Source organism: Micromys minutus (genome assembly GCF_963924665.1).
Source record: "Micromys minutus genome assembly, chromosome: 22".
In the NCBI taxonomy this organism is placed as follows: Eukaryota; Metazoa; Chordata; class Mammalia; order Rodentia; family Muridae; genus Micromys; species Micromys minutus.
The window spans coordinates 26,621,676-26,643,988 of NC_137957.1; the positions used below are offsets into that span (position 1 = coordinate 26,621,676).

The following is a 22,313-nucleotide window of genomic DNA, read 5'->3' on the forward strand; positions in this document are numbered from 1 at the left end:
GAGGACTACTATAGAAAACTATTAAGAACATAATTATGAATACTTTAAAGACTTATTTTAATAACATGTATATGTTTGTGGAGTAGGCTGTCAAGCAAACATGAGTCAAGTACTCATGGAAGGCATTGGATAAACTGGAGCTGGAGCCACAAGCAGTTGTGAGTTGCCTGACACAGGTACTGGTAAATAAACTTGAGATCTTTCCATGTGGAGCACAAGTTCTAATTTGCTAAGCTATTTCTCCAGGCCCTAGTTAAAATTTCTAATAGTAAAACACGTTAATTAGAGGGTATCCAAATCTTGATCAAGATTGATTGAATTTAACATGTATAGTATTCCAAACTATACTGGCACTTCTTATCACTGAGTAAAACCACGACAGTGACAATGCTAAACCTATAGCTCGAGGAGCCTTTCTGAGCATATAGTATCTGGAAGTGTTTAATTATTTAATATATTCCAACTCATGTATTTCCCATAGTGATCCAGCATAGCCCTTTGTATTATTGGAAATCAATAATTGTACCAAGGTTATCAGTTAGTAGTTTGTGAGGCAAAGAGACCGCAAGAGAGCATGTCCCCAGAACAACACTAACTTTAGCACAGATATGTCCCCACTGAAAACTTCCCCTAAATATTCTGAATTTTAAAATCTTAAATAAAAGCCATCCTTTACCTCAATTAACAGCCTTCCCATAACAATTCCTCATTAGCTTGTACACCGGTGTATGTCACCTTGATAAGCACACCTGACAGCGTTTAATGTTTTTTAGAAGTGCATGTATATACACCCTAACAGTTGTTCTCTCATGAAGAAGAGGGTAATAAAGAATTGAAATAACCTGATCAAAAGCCTTTCTGATAGATATGAATGAGCTCCAATTCAAATCTCTATCCTCAGGCTCAAGGCAACAGTCATGGCCATTCAGCTAGTTACAAGTTCCGAATATTCTCTTTCTTTAGTGTTCTCACATTCCAACTGTCTTTTGGAGTTTGCTGGCTCACAATGCTATCTCAAATAGCGACAATGTCCAACAGTCTATTTCTCTCATGGTTATTCTGTCATAGTGCAGCAATGTACTGGACGGCGATTGGCTATACTTGAGGTAGACCCAACAGACTGACCCTCTTTCAGAGTCAGTGGAGCACAATGTCTGTGCATGTATTTGGTGTTTTTTTTTTTTTTTTCCTACTTGATCTCTGGCCCTGAGCAAAGGGCAATACTAAAATAAAGAGAGAAGCAGAATTGTAAAAAAGCAAATTCTTCTCTGTTCTTCCCCCTGTGCCATGAGCATGATATGGCATGTTCATGTTCATGAAGATACCAGCCTATCAGGACTTGGCAAACACAGAGACTGTGCTCCAGTGGGCACAATCAAGGCCCACCTGCACAGTCTATATGCAGATGAGATACAGCTAACTGAATACTTTGTTGCATGAATAAACCCATCCAAGACCGTCCAATCCAGGTCCAGATTAGCCAAATTCCACAAACATGGAGTTTTGTATTCTACTGATAATTTTGCGGTATCCAGAAATAGATATCATTTCTAATACATCAGCACTCTTGTAGTCTAGGAAGGTGTTGAAGTTCAAGGCATGTTCCTGATGTTATGAAGACAGTGGTTCTCAAACGTGGATTTTAACCCCCTTAGCAAAACCTCCATCTTCAAAATATTTGCATTAGGATTCGCATGAGTAAAAATATTACAGTTATAAAGTAGCAACAAAAGTAGTTTTGTGGTTAGGGTTTACCCCAACATGTGGAACTGTATTAAAGGGTCTCTGCACTAGGAAAATTAGAAATCACTGGGTTAGGAATGAGAAGATACAGAGGTAAGTTATTAGTCACATGGCAAATAACAATGTAAGTAAGATGGGAAATATATTTAGGTTTTAGAAAAGGATTTGTACAGGAGAAAAAATTTCTAAACTAGACTTCACTGCTCTTGATGATGAACTGTTGTATGAGACTGTGAACAAAATAAACCCTTTCCTCCCCATGTTGCTTTTGGCCATAGTGTTTCAGCACAGAAATAGTACCCTACCTAAAACAGCACAACATAAATGTGCCATAAAGACAAAGCATTTATTGCTGACTTAGGTATAGTTTAGGATTGTTTGTGAATGCAGTATGACCAGTTTATAAAAGGGGAAATAGTAGAAGGCATGACAAAGAAATTGAAGGCAAGGTGCAGAGAGAAAGGAGAGATCTGGTGTTGGTTTAAGAGGTAAGGCACTGTGGCTCCTTGAATTTGTACGGAATACTAATCATCATCTGGGAGGATGCTTGGGTTCTGTACAGGAAGCTAGAGACCTGAGAGGAGAGGATGCTTGGGTTCTGTATAGGAAGCTAGAGACCTGAGAGGAGAGGATGCTTGGGTTCTGTATAGGAAGCTAGAGACCTGAGAGGAGAGACCTGAGAAGGCAGAGGCTTGCTTGCCAGTGAGGAATGTTTAACACATTGTTCCAGTTCTGTGGAATAGTAGAATGGGTCTGCACATTAGAAAAGCAGGTGAGTGAATCGAAAACTAGAAACATCATGGTGGAATATAGAAGGATGTGAAATTATCAGTGCTCTTTAAACACTGATATGCTCCAAAGACAAATGGAGTACACCATGGGGCAGACATTGACATAGTTAATATTGTTGAAATATTGCTACATGTCTCCCAAATGTAGAACAATGAAAATGGGGTAACTGAAACAAAGCCCTAGTCACCAGTGCATGGAAGACTTGTACAGTCAATTTCAAATACATTTATCATAAGGTTTATGACTGAGTTCAATTCTTCTCACTCAAACAATATGATTTTATGTCACTATAGTAGTTTTTCATTTGGTATGTCCTATTTACTTTTGCCTCAAACCTCACATTTATGATAGCCATTTTCTCTGTTTGCTTCTCTGTACAATGTCAATACATTTCCTCAAAATGTCCACAATTTCTCAAAGATACCAATTAAGGAGTATCTGATGACTACTTGCATGTAATATATATTCTAAGAGCACATATTGGGATATTAAATATTCACATCAGAAAACTAACAGTGCCATTCCTTCCTTTAAGGACTGGGAGGGCCTCTCTATTGCAGGAGTTTGTAGTAGTAACATACAAATCAGTATTTTAAAATGTTAAATAATGCAAAATAGTTGTCTATTGTACTGTAATGATACATGATCAAAATTCATATCCACAATTCTTCAATAAATATATCCTGAAAATGGGTATTTAATTGAAAGCATTTGACAAAACTAGATCTTTGAAATATGAGACCTTAGACTCACCTTTTCTATAAAGTGTGATTATGTATATTGTTGCCTTCAGAAGTGTATTTTTATAATCACTGGTGCTCCATAACAAATTCTATACAAGTAGAAAATCTGATTTCAACAATACAACCAGCTTAGGAATTGAGAGATGGTTTAGCAGTTAAAGGGTTTGACAGACAAGGAACAAGCATTAGGATTATGTGTGTTGGTGTTATGTTGTATGATGGCCTGTTTGTAACTTAGTGCTTAGATAGGAGGAACAATGGCTCCTTGATGGTAGCTAGCAAGGCAGGCTAGTCAAGTGGGTTAGCTCTGGGTTCAAGTGAGAGAGAACATACTTCAATGAATAAGATAGAAATTAGTGTAGTAAAGATCTCTGAACAATATTTGGTTTGCACACTTTCAGTTACACACATGCACACACATATACACACAGACACACACACATACACATAAACTCACACACACTCATGAAAAAGAAAAAATATGCAACTAAAAGAATTATCATAAAATTGTACATTAGTATAATAAGATAAAAAGTAAACTATTAGGCATTATAACCTCAATATTTTAGTTATCTAAAATTGCTAGTAATGGTTTTTTCACTCTCTTTCCCAAGATATGAAGAAAATACAGTGGGACTCTTAATTAAACACTATCATGTATTAGAAACAACCACATTTGCGACACAGATAAATAAGGTGTGATTTATTGAAGAACACTGTTTTATAAACATATGTGACCAAATGGAGCATTTCTAATTAAAGAGTGAAAGAGATGATAGCTCAAGGAATCACTTTATGAAGAACAACTGTCAACATCAAAATCTCTTAATTGCAAAAAGTATCACATTGAGTGAAGATTAGAAACCTGCCCTTGGGAACTGTCAGGATATGTTGGGTGCTGAGATGAACCAGGTTTCTTAACATGTGGGAGTCCCTTGTAAGCTTATTTCTCATTGAAACCAAATGAACTTGTGTAGAGCTAGAGCAGAAATCATTTGTATAGAGGTCTGGGTATGACAGAGTGTGATCCATCCCATTCAAGAATGATGACCATCTTAACATAACACAGAAAGCTAATTCCAACTCCGGAGGTTCCAGTATTTGGTGAAAGAGCACACATTACAAGATGTCATTTATGGAGATAAATTGACTGCTCAAAATTTGCTATCCTGCTTGTTAAACTCAAATAACCTAGTACCTAAAACATAAATTTAATTTATTATGCAAAACTATTAAAAATGTCATTTGTATTCTGTATATTTTTTTCTACCAAAAACAACATTATCATGAAACTCCTCAGTAGGTCAGTGATCCCAACCATTAACTCCCTATGCAAATAAACTTGGAATCACTATTTATCAATTTCTATAATATTCAAAATTGACAAAAACAAATATAAAAAACTAACATTAGTTTGAACAAGTTTCTTCAGTTTGACATTTATTATTTTCCTTTTTTAATATATGGATTCATTTTGACTTTCTGAGAGTTTTGTTACATAGTCTAGGCTAACTTTGAACTCTTTTTTTTCTCTTTTTCTTTTATTTTTCCTTTTTATTTTTAAACTCAAGATTTTATTCTAACTTTGGTCCACTCTCCCACTGTTCCACATCCCATACCTCCTCCCCACCACCCTGATCTCCATGAGGATGTCCCCACCCCACCCAACCCAACAACCCTTCCAGACCTCTAACTCCCTGATTCTCTTTAACTGTTGGGACCACAGCCAGGAGACCTACTTATATGGTTGGAAATTTCTAAAATGTTTTAAAAAATAAAAAAAAAGCAATTCTGCTTTGAGTATTTTCAAAAGGTTATTATAGATATTTGTTAAAAGTTAATCAAGTACTGGATATTTTTGAAAACAAGCAAATTATAGAGTAAATTCCCAGACTACTACCATATCCAAAGGCAGAGCACACCGATGAAAACTGAAAATGACAAGTTTCAAAAGTCATGACCATCTTAATAGATTTACCTTTTGAAGAAAATATTATACATTTCTTTACATCATGAGTGATAAAGAAGTATTTTTTTTTATCTTCACCAAAACATAGAGATGAAAATTTCAATAACCAAAGGCTTAGGTAGTTAGTCACTAATTCTTCCATTATGCACGTGCACATGCACACATACACACATCACACACACATGTTATGTTACACACACACATATACACACACACACAAACACACACTCACACATACACATCACACACATACACACTTACACATCACACACATAACACACACATACACATAACACACACACACACAGACATCACACACACATACTATACTCTGTGTATAAGGAAAATTTTGATGCATGGTAATAATATATTATAAATTATGATCAAAACCACATTAAGAGTTCAGTAGAAAAACGTAGTTACAGGAATCAACTTGAAGTAAATATTGAAAGCTTGCTCCAGTTTAAAATTTGACAGAAAAAAAAACCTGTAGTACAGAAGCTTACCTGAGGTAGGGCTGAATTGAGCTGTCTCTGGAGTGAATCTCTGTCATAGATGACATCCTGGAGTCTTTGCTGGGCAAGTGAAAGGCTTTCCTGGGTCTCTCGAAGTGTGTCCAGTAAGCGGTCCCTTTCATCCAGCATGTTGACCATCAGTTGCTCAAAATGTGAGTCCGAGTCGGAGCCACTGCTTTGGGACCCCCGTTGGCTCATTGGGGTGTCCTCGTTAATCGTGGGCATCACTTCACACATCATTGCTTAAGAAAGAACATGAAGGGAAAGTTTTTAAGGAACACATTCTTTTTAGTAATGTGCGGCCATGGCTTTCACTTAAGCATCTATAGGTCATTCACCTCTTCCCTCTACCCTTTGCCTTCAGTCCAATCTGGAGGGAGATGTGGACCTCAGGGAAATATCATTGTCTGCAACCTCCATGACTTCACCTGTCTGACAATCCAAAGATGCGTCATGGATAATACTTAACCTGCCTTGTGTTTCTCCATTTTCTTCTGCATAATTTATCACACATCATTTGATTTATAGACATACTTCATTTCAATAATTCTGCTCCCCTCCTCCTCCACCACTGCAAGTTTACAAATGTCTTACAACTCTACCTTATTTTCCAACAAGTACATCCTTGTGCTTCGGAGAGATGAGAGTATATGATTTTTGATTGATGCACTGATAAGTAACCTAGTAGTTACTCATTTCATCAGAAAGTCCCAAATAATTGAGTGTTTTGGGTATTAAGCAGTTATTTTATTACTTCTTCAACAGATTTCCTCACAGCAGTTAGTTTAAGCCTTTTGGATTGATCATTTTTTCCTTATTTTCATGTTCCCTCTGTCACAACTGTACACAAATTTGATAGATAACTTATATTGAATTAGACATAAGCTTTAGGAATTAGTCTGAGACACATGAGTTTGTCTCAATTATTATACAGCTAATTATGCTTAGTATGCCCGTTAGATGCACTGTCTGGTTTCCATCCAAACAATACAATCTAACACTCTCTCAAATATTCCACAAACAGATGCAGTAAATTACATTACCAAACACGGTTTCACTTGTCAGCTGCTAGTCACAGACTCTCAGTCATGGAATAAATGGACTGCTCAGAATACTTCTTAAGATTATTTACTGATTTGATGGAAAGTAGAATGTACAGACGTTGTCATGAAGCATTGTCATGTCATGTGTGGCATCACTAAAAATCAGAACTTAGGCTACTTCCCTTTTCATTCCTGTGCACGTGTGCATGTGTATCTGTTGTGTGTTTCTATGCTAATGTGATTGTATATGTGTGTGTGTGTGTGTACATGTATGCTCACTAGTGTGTGCTGGTGTGTTGAAGCATCTAATTCTCAGTTTCAGTTGTATGATGACCAGAAGCTATTGGAAGACCTGGTTAACTTGTAGGTCTCAGAGCTTGCTTGGGACGTTATAAAGGAAGTCAATCCACTTCTCTGTCTACATATATGTCCTTAGGGAAACTTTCTGGTGACATTTTGAATTAAAATGTCAAATTGTAACAGTTCAATATTCAATTACTTTTCATGTGCCTCTTCATGTAAACTTAGTTGTGAGGAAACAAAGCTTAATTATTTCTGAACTCTTAGGTCATGGCCCATTGGAAATTGAGATAAGCTTCAAGAAAAAAAAAAAAAAAAGAAAGAAAATCATTTTTGATAAGTATTTTCTGGAAAAGAAAAGAAAGAATTGAAAACTTCTAAAAAATGATTCAAAATACAATGAAACAATGTCCATCACTTAAAAGACTGAGCTATGGGAAGACAGGGCCTTGACTGATTGAGTTCATATATACCATAGAGTAAGTTACAGAGCAGACATGTAGATCCTCTTTACAGCCATGCTCACCGACCCTTTCTGGTTAACAACAAACATATGCTCCTTGATCAATATTTTACACTTTTTACTATATTCTTATTCATTCACTATAAGGAAGGTTAAACCCCTCCCTTCCCTTCTTTAACAGCTACAAATTCTTTGTTACACTAATTGAAAATCAAATAAAGCCTTTTCAACACATTGGCTTATTTAAAAGGGTTGCTTTCCCAAGCCTTGTATGGCTTTCACACATGGAACAACTGAGACACTCTGAAGAGACATGGCTGTGAGCCTATGTGCTTATTTCCGACACTGAAGGTTAAAACAAAGTAGCAGACAAAACTGTGCCAGGAAATACAGCTATCTACCTATTCTCTATTCTATATTTTAAACCATACCTTTAGAAAGGAAAGCTATTGCAAACAACTTTAACTTCCAAGTAGAGTTTAACTGTCATCATTACTTCAAGCATAAATTTCACTCAACTAAAGCAGACTACTCGGATGCTTTAATTGAGTGAAAAACCCTTGCTATTAGCAGGAGACATTGGACAGTCACAAACTTAAGACTTTAGATCTTAGTTGTAGATTTGATCAGCCAAAAGATACGTTGATGAAAAGTTTAGAAAATCTATCCAATATAAACTGTGATAACACAGGATCATTGTGAAATGGAGGAAGTTGGTTTGCCATCCAAAAATACATATTTCCATCCACAAAGAAGGAATGACAATTTGTTTATAAAGTTCTCACTTTAAGCATCTAGTGGGTTATCCAACAGAGAACACACATAGAAATATATTTAAAAAATTATAAAAACCCAAACATGCTCTTTATTACCAAGTGGTCCCCATTTATCCTTAAAGAAATCATATTGTACATTAAAATTCCTGCTTCTAAGTCTATAGCTGTAATCCTAGCAGATACTTCTGAACTATCCAAATTCAATTCACAAAACTCAAACCATGCGAAATCACTTAGGAAATAAAATGCAGGCATGCAACTTTCTTCCAAGCCGATGCAAATAAGTGAATCTGGAAAGATAAAAAACAAACAAACAAGCAAACAAACAAAAACTGTCTGCAAAAACAAATCAACTTTTATGGGTTAGGTTAGTTATTATGTTAGACCTCAGATTCTGATATAGTCTTATAAAGTACTTGTATGTACCTCAAAACATAGTCTACCATTTCCCAAATGCACAGCTTGGGTGTATTAGGAGCAATTAGAATCCTATGCAGAATATTTTATAGAACCCTGGCATGGGGCCGATATGGTTACCCAGAATCTTGTGTATTGCACCCAGACATATCACATCTTGCTTTTATAGCCATTTTTGGCACTAAAATTGCAAACATTACACCATCACTGAGACACGAGTCAATTCACAGTTTGCTGAGGCATTTGCCTTTTCATTATCCCTGTTTTATGTCAATGTGAAATGTAATTTTATGAACCGCATCTAGATATAGATGACTAGATAACTCAACTATTGTAGGTTTCAAGCCCCAGTTTCAGACAGAGTGGATTTCATTTTTAAGAGAGAAAAAAAAAAAATAATAACCCTCATTGGTTTAATTATCTCAGTGCTTAAATTTAGCACGAATAATTTTATACCAAGAAAACCACCTCCCACGCTGTCAGGGTATAACCTTGACTGTCTTCTAAACCTCTCAGAATCCAAAATAAAAGTTTTGAATGCCCGGTGAAGTCATTCAGCAAGAATTTTGAGATCCAGAGTGCTCCTTGGTAATATATGTTCTTACTAGCTATACCTATTCAGACAAGAATATTCCAAAAGTCTTTTATTTATGTAAATCAATAACTTCGTTTAATTATGTTGCTAGAAATTATACACTACCATAGGCAAAGAAGATGTCATTCACGGTTGTAAGTTTCTTCGTAAAGGTTTAGTCTTTCGAACCCTCCCAGTTCCATCTCTGTTAACCCACAAGGAGTAATTCAGTAAGAGAAAGCCTAGCCATTGTCTGATTACATTACACGAATATTCCTCCTCCTCTTTAACTCTTTGAAATCCCCTGTTCTCGGAAAATATTCCTACCACTCTAATGGAAGCATTTTCACTTTCTTTACCCCAGTGCCTGTTCAGATGGTCAAACATCAAGCCTACCCCACACTGCTGGACAGTGACTGTTCAGCCACACCCCCACCACCCCGAAAGAAGTTGACTTCATAATTTCCACACTAAAATTGTTCATCAGCCCCAGGAGAGAACCAGCTAGGCAGGAGGCAAAGAAATCAGGATGGAGGAGATGGATAGAAAGCAAAGGTAACTAATACCCACAAGGAGGACTTTGCCTCTCCTCTTCCCTGGGGGCGGGGTGGGGCTGGGGAGGCGGTCAAGAAAAAAAAATGATGGGGAAGAGAAACCATGCAGCTTGAATACAGTTTCTGTACCTAATGTCTCTTAATTCGGGTCCTGTTTCTTCAATTGTCAATGACAACCGCAGTCTCGACTGGAGGAGAGGTGAGGCTCACACCCAGCAGTCCTGGACCATTTCCCTAGCAACTGGAGGAGAAAGGCAGCTTAGACACTTGCGAGCCCCAGCGTTCTCTTGGAACGTGCCCTGGCTCCTTAATGTGGCAGCAGTTCGGCATCTTCCCGTGGCTCCGTCAGCAGCCAAAAGGAGAAAGGTCCATCGGAAAAATGGCATATTACAAATTTTGCTTTGGGAAGCAGAGCTCGGTTCAGACCATTGTCAAAGGGAAGAGAGGGGGAGGCGGTTCTTAAAGCAGCCGCGGCCCCTTTGCCGCCCAGCAGCAGCCACCGCCGCTTGCTTGCTTTCGAGTGTAGCTGGAGCCCCGGGGCGGAGAGATGGTAATCCGGGACTGGATCTGACTTTCAGAAACTTAATGTAGCACAACTTCTCCCCGTGGTTTCCCTGGGCCATCCAGAGGGTGTAGAAGGAAGGGTCCCTCCAAACACGAACTTGGGGTGAAGTGTGGGAAGTACCTATCTGGAAGGGACATTCTCCACCCAGTACCCCACCCGTAGCCCCTGTGGAATTTATAGTAAATGCTGGGAGTTTGATGGTTAAAAGGAAGTGAGTCCCCTGGGGATGCTAGAAACAGGACAGGTCTTCTCTGGGCACCCAGCCTACTTCTGTCCTAGGGTGTAGCCTTTCACTTAAAGGAGGTGCTTCTTTTCTGGGAAGGTAAGCACACACACACACACACACACACACACACACACACACACACACACACACACACACACACCCCTGCCCCCATCATCGCGCGCTGCCTCCTCCCACAGGAACATTTTTTTTTCCTTCGAGTCCCTCTGCAATTCATCCGCTTGCATCAGTTGGCCGACAGAACCAACCTGCTGGGAACTAGAGAGGATGCTACAGCATCTTCTCACTTGCCTTGTGCAAGCCTAGGATACTCCTTCTGTGTCTCCTCCCCTCCTCCTCCTTGGCAATCTCTACCGTCTCTTCCTCTGGAACAAGGGCTTCCCCTGGAAGCTGCTGCAGTGGTTTCCACCGGCCCTTAAATAAATTCTGAAGTAATCACGTCTTTGCTCTCCTCCTCACGCACACGCGCTCGTGGATACACTCCACTCTTCTCCCCCAAAAGCTTCTCTGGAGCTGCTGAGGATCACGCTGGTCTCAGTGTTTCAGACATGGCGAGGACTCGGATGATCTGAAGTATTAGGGGTTCTGCTTTGCCCAGCCCAAGCTCTTCCCACACAATCATCTTTATATGAAAGCTTGTGTTGGCACGTGCCTTAGAGAACTAGCAACCTTCCTGCTCTGTAGCCTCTTGTGTTTGCTGTTGCTTTCTGTAGCTTCTCTTGAAGGAGAGGCAAGGTAGTCAAGTATAGGAACCTGAGTCTAGGGTGTGGCTGGGTCTGTCACTTTGCACTACCTTTTCAGGTCTCCTCCATTTATTACCTTAGTGATAAGGATCACTCGTTGAACATTCCCTGACAGAGAGACTAAATTTTGACTTTCAACAGTCTGGCAGCACCAAGAACATGTTAGGTCCCTATAAACTTTCCCCTCCCCCACTCCAATCCTCCTTCAGGGAGTCTCTTTCTGTCTGTCTGTCTGCCTGTCTCCCTCCCTCTCTCTGTGTCTTTCTCCCCCTCCTCCTCTCCTCTCCTCTCCTCCTGTAGTGTGTGTGTGTGTGTGTGTGTGTGTGTGTGTGTGTGTGTGTGTGTGTGTGTATTCACATCGATCAGGAATAAGGAGTCATCAGTAGACAGAAAACAAGCAAACAAACAAATAAATGATACATTAAGGAAATATTTGAGAGATGAAGATATTGTTGCACTGAGGAAACAAGAAGAGAATTAAGCATCAAGTAGACAGCAGTGGAAGTTACAGCAAGTGTCTAGAGTAAGTAAGCAGTGTAAGAAACCCAAAAGAGCAGAATCCAGATATTACTGAGAAATGATGCTCACATCCTGAATCACTATGATCACTACACAGAGTATTTTCTTGGGGAAAAACTGAATTAGTTGATGATTCTACAATAAAATTTAAGACAAACCATGAATTATATTCCCTTCTGTCCTAGACTGTTATTCAAGTTTTGAATCACAGTATAAGAATTGAGTGCAAAAATATTGAACATTAATAGGTGGAAATTATTATATGTTGGATGAAGCACTATTTCTCAAACATGCTCACTTGTGGGTCCAGATCTTCGTAGATGCTGGAACTCTAAGGCTAGAGTGGATGCTTAGAGGCTGCATTCCTTTCTAACAATACCTATACAATACACTATGTTGATGTGAACAAAAACTCCCCCCAAAAAGCTGTGTGTGTTGAGACTAAAAGACTGATTGGAAAGTTCCAGGTCCAAGAGCTAATTATTTTGTCTCAGGCTAACTTTGGCCTTCCATCTTTAGCATTGCAGCTTAACTCTTTAAAGACACCATACTGAAGTCACCACTCACAATGGCATCTTTGGTCTCTTGAGAAAAATCTGGTTATAGTGATGACACATATTCTGTAAGTTTGTCATATTTCCCTTTCTCTACTTTGAACTCTTGAGATATTGAAATAAAAGGTGCATTCAATAATCAGAGAGCACTATGGTGCATCATAGCCTTGATACCCCTTGTTCTGTTAAATCTCAAATTCCACTACAATTCCTCTGCACAAGTCATTGGTCAAAGTCAATACAAATCCTCCTAACACTGTTTTTCCTTTCTTAGACTCCTGGCTTAAGAACATCAGAGGCTTAACCAGGGGAAGTAGCCAGGGGAAGTCTGAAATTTTAGTTCAATGGAATGTTTGCTTTGTCTCCTAGCAGGAGGACTTCCCTGTCAGGAACTAAAACTTCTAGGTCAGCAGAACTTAAGGTCACTGGATCAGGAAGCAAAGATTTACATAGTTAATCACTAGGGACATTGTGATTGTGAGTGAAAACACTGCCAATTAATGATACAAAAACTATTCCTGGGGTATGCTAAAAAGATTTTATGTTAATGCTAATCAAGATGGATTTGAATGTACAATACAGTTTTGTAAGATTATGCACCAAAGAAAATAACAAAGATTTACTGGATAACACATACTAATTTTCACATATAAGGATGTTTTTAATACAAATACAAGGCTAGTAATAAATAATTAAAATAGGTATCTCAGTGTCTTCTGACTTCAACTATGTAGGTGACCATTTTGGCAAATAGTTAACTATGTTTTGATTTCGTTGAAGCTTTTTGATTTTAACATGAGTAAAATAATTAAATATTTTTTTTTTTTGTTTATTGATTGTCCTGTTGGCAAGCCTGTGGGGTATTTTCTTAATTAGTGATTGCTATGAGAAGGCCCAGTGCATGGTGGGCAGTGTGTGTGTGTGTGTGTGTGTGTGTGTGTGTGTGTGTACACGCGTGCACGCATAGCTTACTACACATGGCTTGCCTCTTAGGATTAGGTAATTTATCAGGGGCTCATCCCAGGAGAAGACTAATTCCTCAAAACAGCTATTCATTGTAGAGGTGGCTGGCACTAGGTGGTATGAAATGATGAAGCAAGCAAGCCTTGTAGGCAGTGTTACTCCATGGCCTCTGCTTCAGTTTCTGCCTCTAGGTTGATGCCTCGAGTTCCTTTCTCGAGTCCTTTCAGTGATCGAGTGTGAGCTAAAGTGTATAAGATGAAGTAAACCATCTCCTTTTCAGTATGGCTTTAGGTGTAAATAATGAATTTAGCTTCTTTTTTTTAAAAAAAAATAATTTTATTATTTTGTAAGAATTCCACACATAACTATTATATTAACCTAATTTTTGTTTTCCTGTCTGCCCCTCCCCTATCTCCCTCAACTTTTTCTTTGTTCTTATGGTTACATCTACATGTTCATATATACAAGCATATATATGTATAGCATGTTGTTTCCACTTACTATTGCTCAGATGTGTATGTATTTAGGGCTTTACTGCTTAGAATTAGATAACTTATCAGGGGCTCATTCCTGGAGAAGAGTAATTATTCCCCTCTGCAGCCATTAATCGCCTGTAGTTCTTCATTTAGATGAAAGGGCTTCTAGCATTAAGATGCCAGATAATGCCATTGTACAGATCAATGACTATATTGTTACAATTTCAAGGGTATAGCCTCCTGCCATGTGCAGAATACATTATCACCTAGCTATTAATGTGGCTTTTATTTCCTCAGCTAAAATGAAGAGACAGGAGCTGTACCCAAGCTTTATAAATACATGGTTTAGCTGAGCCCAAAGCATTTCTTACTCCATATTAAGTATTCCGAGCTCTAGGCCTAGAAGATTCTATCCTCTGTACAATCTAAACATCTGCAAGCCCAGACCTTGAAGGCTTCAGCTTAGAGTCGTTGTCTGCTAGGTTTGGAATAGTTCAGCCCCCGACTTACTGCTCAATAAATGCAATCTCTCTAGCTCTTGCTGAACTCTGACTTGCTTTTCAATTCAGGTTTTCTGTCCTAAACTGTTTTCCAGACTGATTGATACAAATTTGCTTCTCTCGGCTTCTCACTGAATTGCTGTGTTAGAAAAGACTGCCTCTGAACTCCACATACTGTACTGATTGACCAGAACTTCTCTGAACAGGAATGATTTCTCTCTTCTTCACTGTTCTTAAGTAGCCTAATGTTTGTGATTAAAGATAGTCCAACCAGATTATATCTTTGAGTTGATCCCTTGCCAGAGCCATATTACTGGATTAAAATTTCACTACTCCTTGCAGATTTTTTGTTCTTCTATAACTTACACTTTTTTTTTCTCCTCCTCTTCTATGATGTTCTCTGAGCACTAGGCTTAATAGTTAGATTTTGGATGTCCCAATTGAGAATGATGACCATAATGTCAATTATTTATAATTTTGCTAGTTATAATTTTCTGTGATGATCTCCATCTCCTCCAAAAATAAAGTTTTTTTTTTTTTTTTTTGACAAGAGTTGAAAACCACAGACAATTGACAAATAGGACCTCTAAAAAATGCTGTAATTCCTCACAGTAATAGAAATAAGCAACAAATTCAAAAGGAAGCCTATAGCATGGTATAAATCTTTACCAGCTATAGATATGATTGAAGATCAATACTCATAATAGTCAAGCAATTTAAAGAATTTTAAAACAGGACTGCAGATCCGAACAATCATTTTCACCTTTTAACAGGCATGCATTGCATTGAGTCTTGTAGTATATGCCTTTAATTACAACATTTGGAGGGTAAAGACAGACACATGCAGAGGTCTGACCTCTGGGTTTCATATGCATTCTAGGTAAGCCAAAGTGACACACCCATTGTCTAAAGAAAAGTCATGCAATATTAATATGTTATATTACTTAGGGGAAGTAAAAACAACAGAATATACACAGCAGGTCAGACACACAGTAACTGATTCTTCTCTTTTTCTACCTTCAATGACAAGAATTGGTGAGCGGCTACTTTCTACTGAAATGTAGCTCAGGCTCTACTCCCCATTTGTGTCCTGCTCTTTGCATCTTTATGAAGACAGTGGAAAAGGCAAACTTTCCAAGAAAACCTGAAATGGCCCATTTCCCTCACATGGCACTAGTGGGAAGAGCTCACTTTGCAGTATGTAAGAGGGTCCTTGAGAGCCTTAAACCCTGAGGAAGAATAAAGACATGTTGGCAAAAACATAGGCATGACTTCTTTGTAGTCTTGGGGGGAAAAAGGAACTTACAGATTGAAAAAACTACTTTTAAACTTTTTCTGGTATATAACAGTTTAATCAGATATAAAATATTATGAGAGTAATCAAATACTATTTGTCATTTAGACTTGCTCTGCAATATAGAGGGCCACAAACCTGTTCTAGTAGGTCATAAACCCTAGAAGGAGAACCTACTACTGTTATTCCATTAAATGTCTATAGTATTAAACCAAATTCCAGTGACATCATTATCCCTGAGATGAATGAATTCTCCTAACCCTCAGCAGAGAAACCTCTTTCTGACATAGCTGGTGATTAAAACAGAGACTAATAACTGCTCTAAGTGAAAACAATCAGGCTTTAGAGTCACACTCCTAAGGAAATCTATTTCATGTCCCTCCCCACAAGGCTCCTTATTATCATAGTAGAAGGAACATAATGACTGTCGGAGTCACAAGGGGCAGATGACAAGTGAAACAGTGTTTTCCAAACACTATATGGCAATTCTATGTTGGACATCACAGAAGTTTTGCCAACATGCATATGCCTGTGAAAGCCTAGGCCACACAACACCACAACATGGACAGGGAGGGAAGGACAGTCCTACACTTAGCTGAAGCTGTAACATCAAATGATAGCTATTGGGAAGGAAAAATTACGGATCCTTTTAAAGGAATGATTCCCTGGTAGGATGAAGGTTCTCCAGTGGATGTCCATACATCCATGATTATATATACAGCACAAATTGATCTCCATGGACTTATAAAACAAAAAGAAGACAACACGATATTGGGGTTTCGAGTGCTAGATAAATATAAAAGAATTTGTGGTAAATGTGATCAAATTATTAAGAAATTCATAAAAATATTAAAATAAATTAAATAGGGGTTGATGGAAGAGCTCAGGGGTGAAAATCACCCATGTTCAGTTACTGTCATTCACATTGTAGCACAAAATGTCCTGTTTTACCATTTATCTGGAAAACAAAGCTTTCTGGTCTCCATGGGCGTCTGGCATGCATGAGATGTATAGACATGCATACAGGCAACACACTCATAAACAAAATAAAACAGACTAAATATATTAATTGTATCTGATAACAAATATACTAAGTATTTATTGTAATAGTAAGCCTATTTTCATTGGATTTCATGTTTACTGTTAGGCTTATATTATATTCTAGTTATTATCTCTGCAAAAAATGCTGTTTAACATAAAAAATATAGTGTGCATGGTTGCTGACTCATGTACCTTCACACAAGTAAGCACGTATCATCTTACATAATAAATTAGTGTGCAAAACTATATTAGTCAGCCTTCATGCATACATAGGATTACTACAAACTAGCAATTTGACAAATGTATATTTTAATTTCAAATAAAACCCAAGGCTATTTTAGTGTTCTTGAATTATGTAGAATTTTATTCTTTGAAAACATGATGTATATATATATATATATATATATATATATATATATATATATATATATATATATTTAAAGTTACAGAGAGTTTTATATCATTAATATTACATTAGACCCAAGAGAAACACATATAGAGATAAATGAGCCCAACAACTATTCTAAAACAATGTATCATTTAAAAAATAAAACTATAATTTGGGTAGAAAATACTCTATGCCTAAGATTTCTAATCTCAATACCTCCTTAGACTATGGGAGAAAAAAATTCTCAATACATTTAAATTTTTAGGTAGAAAAACATTCTAGTATAAAGCCTCCTGACAGACATTTTTATTCTTTACTGGGATCCAAAGTAGAGGTTGTTATTTATAGTTAGAGTCTTGAAATTTAATGTACAACTTCATTCCCATAGATGAATAAACTAAGCTCAGTTATGTTAATTTCCACATTGAAGAAAAAGCTCCTCAAGACACTGCTTGGCTTCTCATATACACTGCACACTAAGTATCAAAGGCAAGCCATTAATACATGTATCTTACTATTATTATATTGCTTTGATCATTGATATTACTGAAGCCAATTGAACATTTAACTTAATCAGAAAAAAAAAAGGTACATAATTACCTTTGTTCTTTAGGTGAAAACCACTGGATAAAACATCACATATAAAATCCCCTTCTGGATGGTATAAACAGACATATGCAAACAGGCTTGGAGAGTACACTGATAATTAAAATGCCTGATGGGGATAATTGTCATTTCAGATAGAGTTTAGACTCACTGAGAAATGAAGAATATAAATATATATGTTTTAGAATAATATGTAGAAATAGTAGTATCTTTTCTTCCTCTATTCACTTTACATCCCCATGGCTTTGCCTGTCCTCCACTCCTCCCAGACCCACCCTCATCCCCTGCCTCTCCATCCCTCTCCTTTTCTCCTATGAGAAGTGAAGGACCCCCATGGGTATCAACTCACTTTGGCAAATCAAGTCACAGCAGGACTAGGAGTATTCTCTCCCCACAGAAGCTAGACGATGCAGCAGTCATCAAGGAAATGCAAATCAAAACAACTCTGAGATTTCATTTTATACCCTTCAGAATGGCTAAGATCTAAAACTCAAGTGACAGCACATGCTGGGGAGGATGTGGAGCAAGGGGAACACTCCTTTGCTGGTGGGAGTGCAAACTTGAACAACTACTTTGGACATCAATTTGACAGTTTCTCAGACAATTGGGAATAGTTCTACCTCAAGACCCAGGTTTACCACTCTTGGGCACATTCCCAAATGATGTGCCACTGTACCACAAGGACACATGCTCCACTACATTAATAGCAGCCTTATTTGTAATAGCCAAAAGATGGAAACAACCTAGAGAAATATTATCTTTTAAATTAACATAATAAGATTAGCCTATTTTAAAGACATAGGAATTGCCCTGCAGGAAAATCTTTCTAAGATAGTGGATAAAGATTTCATTTGTCTATGAGCTGATATCTTCTGATGTACCCTATGTGGAGTATTTGGATTGTATGTCAGGCAGACTGAGAAATAAGATGTTAAAAAGAGGTGTCAAGCCAAAAGTAGGAAACAGCAGGTATTTAAGTATCTACTACTGAACAATTGTTAAAAATCACGTAGACTGAAAGTCAAAGCCGCCAAACTTTCATAGTACAAGCTCTGAATGAAAACCATCAAGGACACTGTGTACATGTGTCGTTATAGATTCTCGACGGAATATTATTAAGTGGAAGAGTTTGGGCTTCATAAAAGTAGGGCAACCTCCAGGCAGGCAGAGGCAGCAGGAGAGTTCTGCAAGAGCAAGTAATGAAAGAAGTAAGAGTTGATGCATATTTTGTATCCTGCCATGGGCCAATACTGAATCATAATCTTAAAAAAAAAAAATTCTTGCTATCTACTTCTCCCCAACCCCCCAAAACGCAGCATCAACTCATATGGTTAAAGGATTCAGATATCCTCAGCAGGCCATTCAACTACACAAATAAATCTTTAGCATGTTAAAACAGAGAGTAAGCTTTTAAATTATTTTAAGAATGATTTATATACCCAGGAAGCAAAGTGTTTAAGTAGAACACAGGAGAGGTGTTCAATATAAGATAAATGGTTTGTAGAACAAGTTAAATATACATAAAAAAGAATGGAAAGCAAAGAGATACTTGTACTCACGTGAGTTCTTTGTAAAAATTACTTTGATAATATGCACACAGGTTCTAAGAACTCTGGACTCAGAAATCATAAAACAGAAAATTACTTGTATTGCTAAGTTCCTTATTTGGCTATCCAATGGTGACATCAAAAGTGAACTTCTGCCTGGCAGTGGTGGCACATGCCTTTAATCTGAACACACAGTAGAGGCAGGTGGATCTCTGTGAGTCTGAGGTTAGCCTGGTCTACAAAGGGACTTATTACTTCCAGGAGAGCCAGAACTCTTGTGCAGAGAAACCCTTTCTTGAAAATAATGGTCTTATATATCTATCAAGCAAAGTAACACAAATAAAATTCATGGTGCCCAATTAAAGAACCGGAGAACTACATCCATGATCAAGATATATTTATTCCTGTGACTCCCTAGAGTCTGGACATCAATTGGCATTCAGATCTCTTCTCTGGCCTTCTCCCATGTCATTGGTATGTTCTGACTTCAATGTGAGATGTTCCCTCTCAGGATCATTGTTTGAACATAGCCCCCCCCACCCCCACTTTGGAGTGCTGTTTTGAGAATCTGTGGAATCCTTAGCAATTAGGAATTACTTAGTAGATATAGATCACAGCAGGTAGACACTCAGGGTTACATTTAGGACTTAGCTCTCTGCCTAGTCAGCCTCAAACTTTTCCACTGCACGTTAGCCACCCCAGCTGCCAACACCACCACCCCTGGACCACCAGAACAAACAGCATCCCTGGACTTTGAGCTCTCCTTCTGTTCTTTTTGTAAGGTATCCTGACACTGCATAAAAACAAAACAACAACAAACTAACAGAACATATTTCAGCTGATTTTACTACGATAAAGTACCAATGTGTGTGGCTGCCTCAGGACTCAGATATAACGTGCCCACGCTATTTGAATGCTGTCCTAAATGTGGTAAATTACTCCTTCTTCCTTCCATGCTTTTCAAAAATGTCTTCCTAATTTCACATTTTACTTACAGCTTTCCACAAGTATTTCATTTTGTTAGATTCATTTCATTCTGCTATGTGGTCACCCTCTGCTCTCTTTTCCTGCTGTATCTTGTTGCTCTTTATTCCTCCTTTCTGTTATATCATGCTGTCCATCCATCCCTCTCCTTAGATATAAATTGATTTCAGTCACATGGCCCTCTTTCCATTTTTCCATTTTCAGTTCTCTTCCTGTGTTTTTCTCTCACCTAAATACACAAAGTTCCTAAGCTAGAATCCATATATGAGGTAGGACATACAATATTTGTCTGTCTGAGCCTGGATTTCTTTCCTTAAAATAATATACTCTAGTGACATCCATTTCTCTGCAAAGTTTGTGATTGCATTCTTCTCTACAACTAAGTAAACCCCGTGTAATACCACATTCTCGTTATTATGTCATCTGTTGATGGCCATGTGGGATGATGTCATGTCCTTGCTATTGTGAAAGCAGTAACAATGAACATGGCCATGCAAATGTCACTGTGGTGGATATAGACTTCTTTAGGTATATGTCTGTAAATACTGCAGATAGGTAGATATAAGGTAGTCTAATTTAAGGGTTTTTGAGAAGGTGCCATGCCTTCAAATATGCATTTATAATTGTTAACTAAATACATGAATGATGATGTCAAAGAGAAGTCCCAGCAAATAACTAGAATGAGGGATAGTCTATAGCACAGAGGAGAAGGAGGTGGGCCTCAAATGAGGGTATGAAAATCTAAGCTTGGACAGCACATGAAAGAAAAGACAGAGCATCAAGTGAGGATGGAGCTGCTATACGACAGTCAACACTCTGACCCATAATTGTTCCTGTATGAAAGAACTGCAGGGATGGAAATGGAGAAAAGCCCAAGGAAAAGAAGGTCCACCAACAGGCCCAAAGGGGGATCCAGCTCAAGGAGAGGCCCCAAGGCCTGATACCATTACTGAGGCTATGGAGCGCTCACCAAAAGGGACCAATCATGACTGTCCTCCAAAAGATCCAAGAAGCAGTTGAAAGAGTCAGATGCAGATATTTGCACACAGGCAACCAACAGAAGACACTGGCCCCTGTGGTTGAATTAGGGAAAAGCTGAAGGAAGCTGAGGAGGAGGATGACCCTGTAAGAGGACCAGCAGCCACAATTAACCTGGACCCCAAGGTCTCTCACACACTGGCTCACCAACTAACCAGCCTACAGTAGCTGATATTAGACCCCCCAACACATATACAGCAGAGGACTACCGGGTTTGGGTTCAGTCAGAGAAGATGCACCTAACCCTTGAGAGACTGAAGGCCGCAGGGAGCTTAGAGGTCTGGTGGGGTGGGTGGTGTGGGGACATCCTTGGGGAGACGGGGTGGGGCAGGAGTGGTGAGGAGGTACGAGATCTGGCACAGTCCGAGGATAGACCAGGAGAGGAATAAAATCTGGAGTGTAAAAACAAACAAGCAAGCAAGTTGATTAAATAATATCCTAAAAACCAGAATCCTGGTATAATTTTAAGTCAAGAACATGAGGTATATTTGAGAAAGTGGCTGCTGTGACTGCTCAGCCAATTTTCAAAGAATGTATGCAGAGGATATGAGTAGAGTATGTCGACTGAAACAAAATGGAACCCGTTTCGATTGACTTCAGTGTCATTGTCTCACTGTGAGTTATCCAAGTAGAAATATTTGCAGGGAATTCAAGAAGCCACTCTGTCAAGTAGATACCTAGGCTGATGATACACACATGTAAAACATTAGCAGGACTTTTGAGATGATGGAGTTGGATGAAATTGGTGATTAGGAACGTGCAGATGAGATGAGACAACAGAAGAAGGATGGACTCTAGCGACCATTGGTGGTGGGCAATTCACTCTGACAAGACAGAGCAGACAGGGTTAATGAAGAAGCAGAGGAGGCAAGGGTTGTAGGAGACCGGGATCATCCCAAGAAACCAGATAGGCAAAAATGGGATGAAACTCTTTGAGGTGAGCAACAATAAATGCATTTAGC

The 22,313-nt window shown here is 38.3% G+C and overlaps 1 protein-coding gene across 8 annotated transcripts in view; it reads right to left on the reverse strand.

Annotated features, from left to right (window-relative positions):
• PPFIA2 (PTPRF interacting protein alpha 2) overlaps positions 1 to 6,002 on the reverse strand; it is a gene marked incomplete at both ends in the record, with an annotated part of 426,677 nt that extends 420,675 nt beyond the window's left edge. For all 8 annotated transcript variants that reach the window (XM_080935708.1, XM_080935705.1, XM_080935707.1 and 5 more), the window contains one exon: positions 5,754 to 6,002. In XM_080935708.1, the coding sequence (XP_080791834.1) occupies positions 5,754 to 6,002 (249 nt within the window). The remainder of the gene's footprint in view (positions 1 to 5,753) is intronic.
• Between the last annotated feature and the right edge of the window lie 16,311 nt (positions 6,003 to 22,313).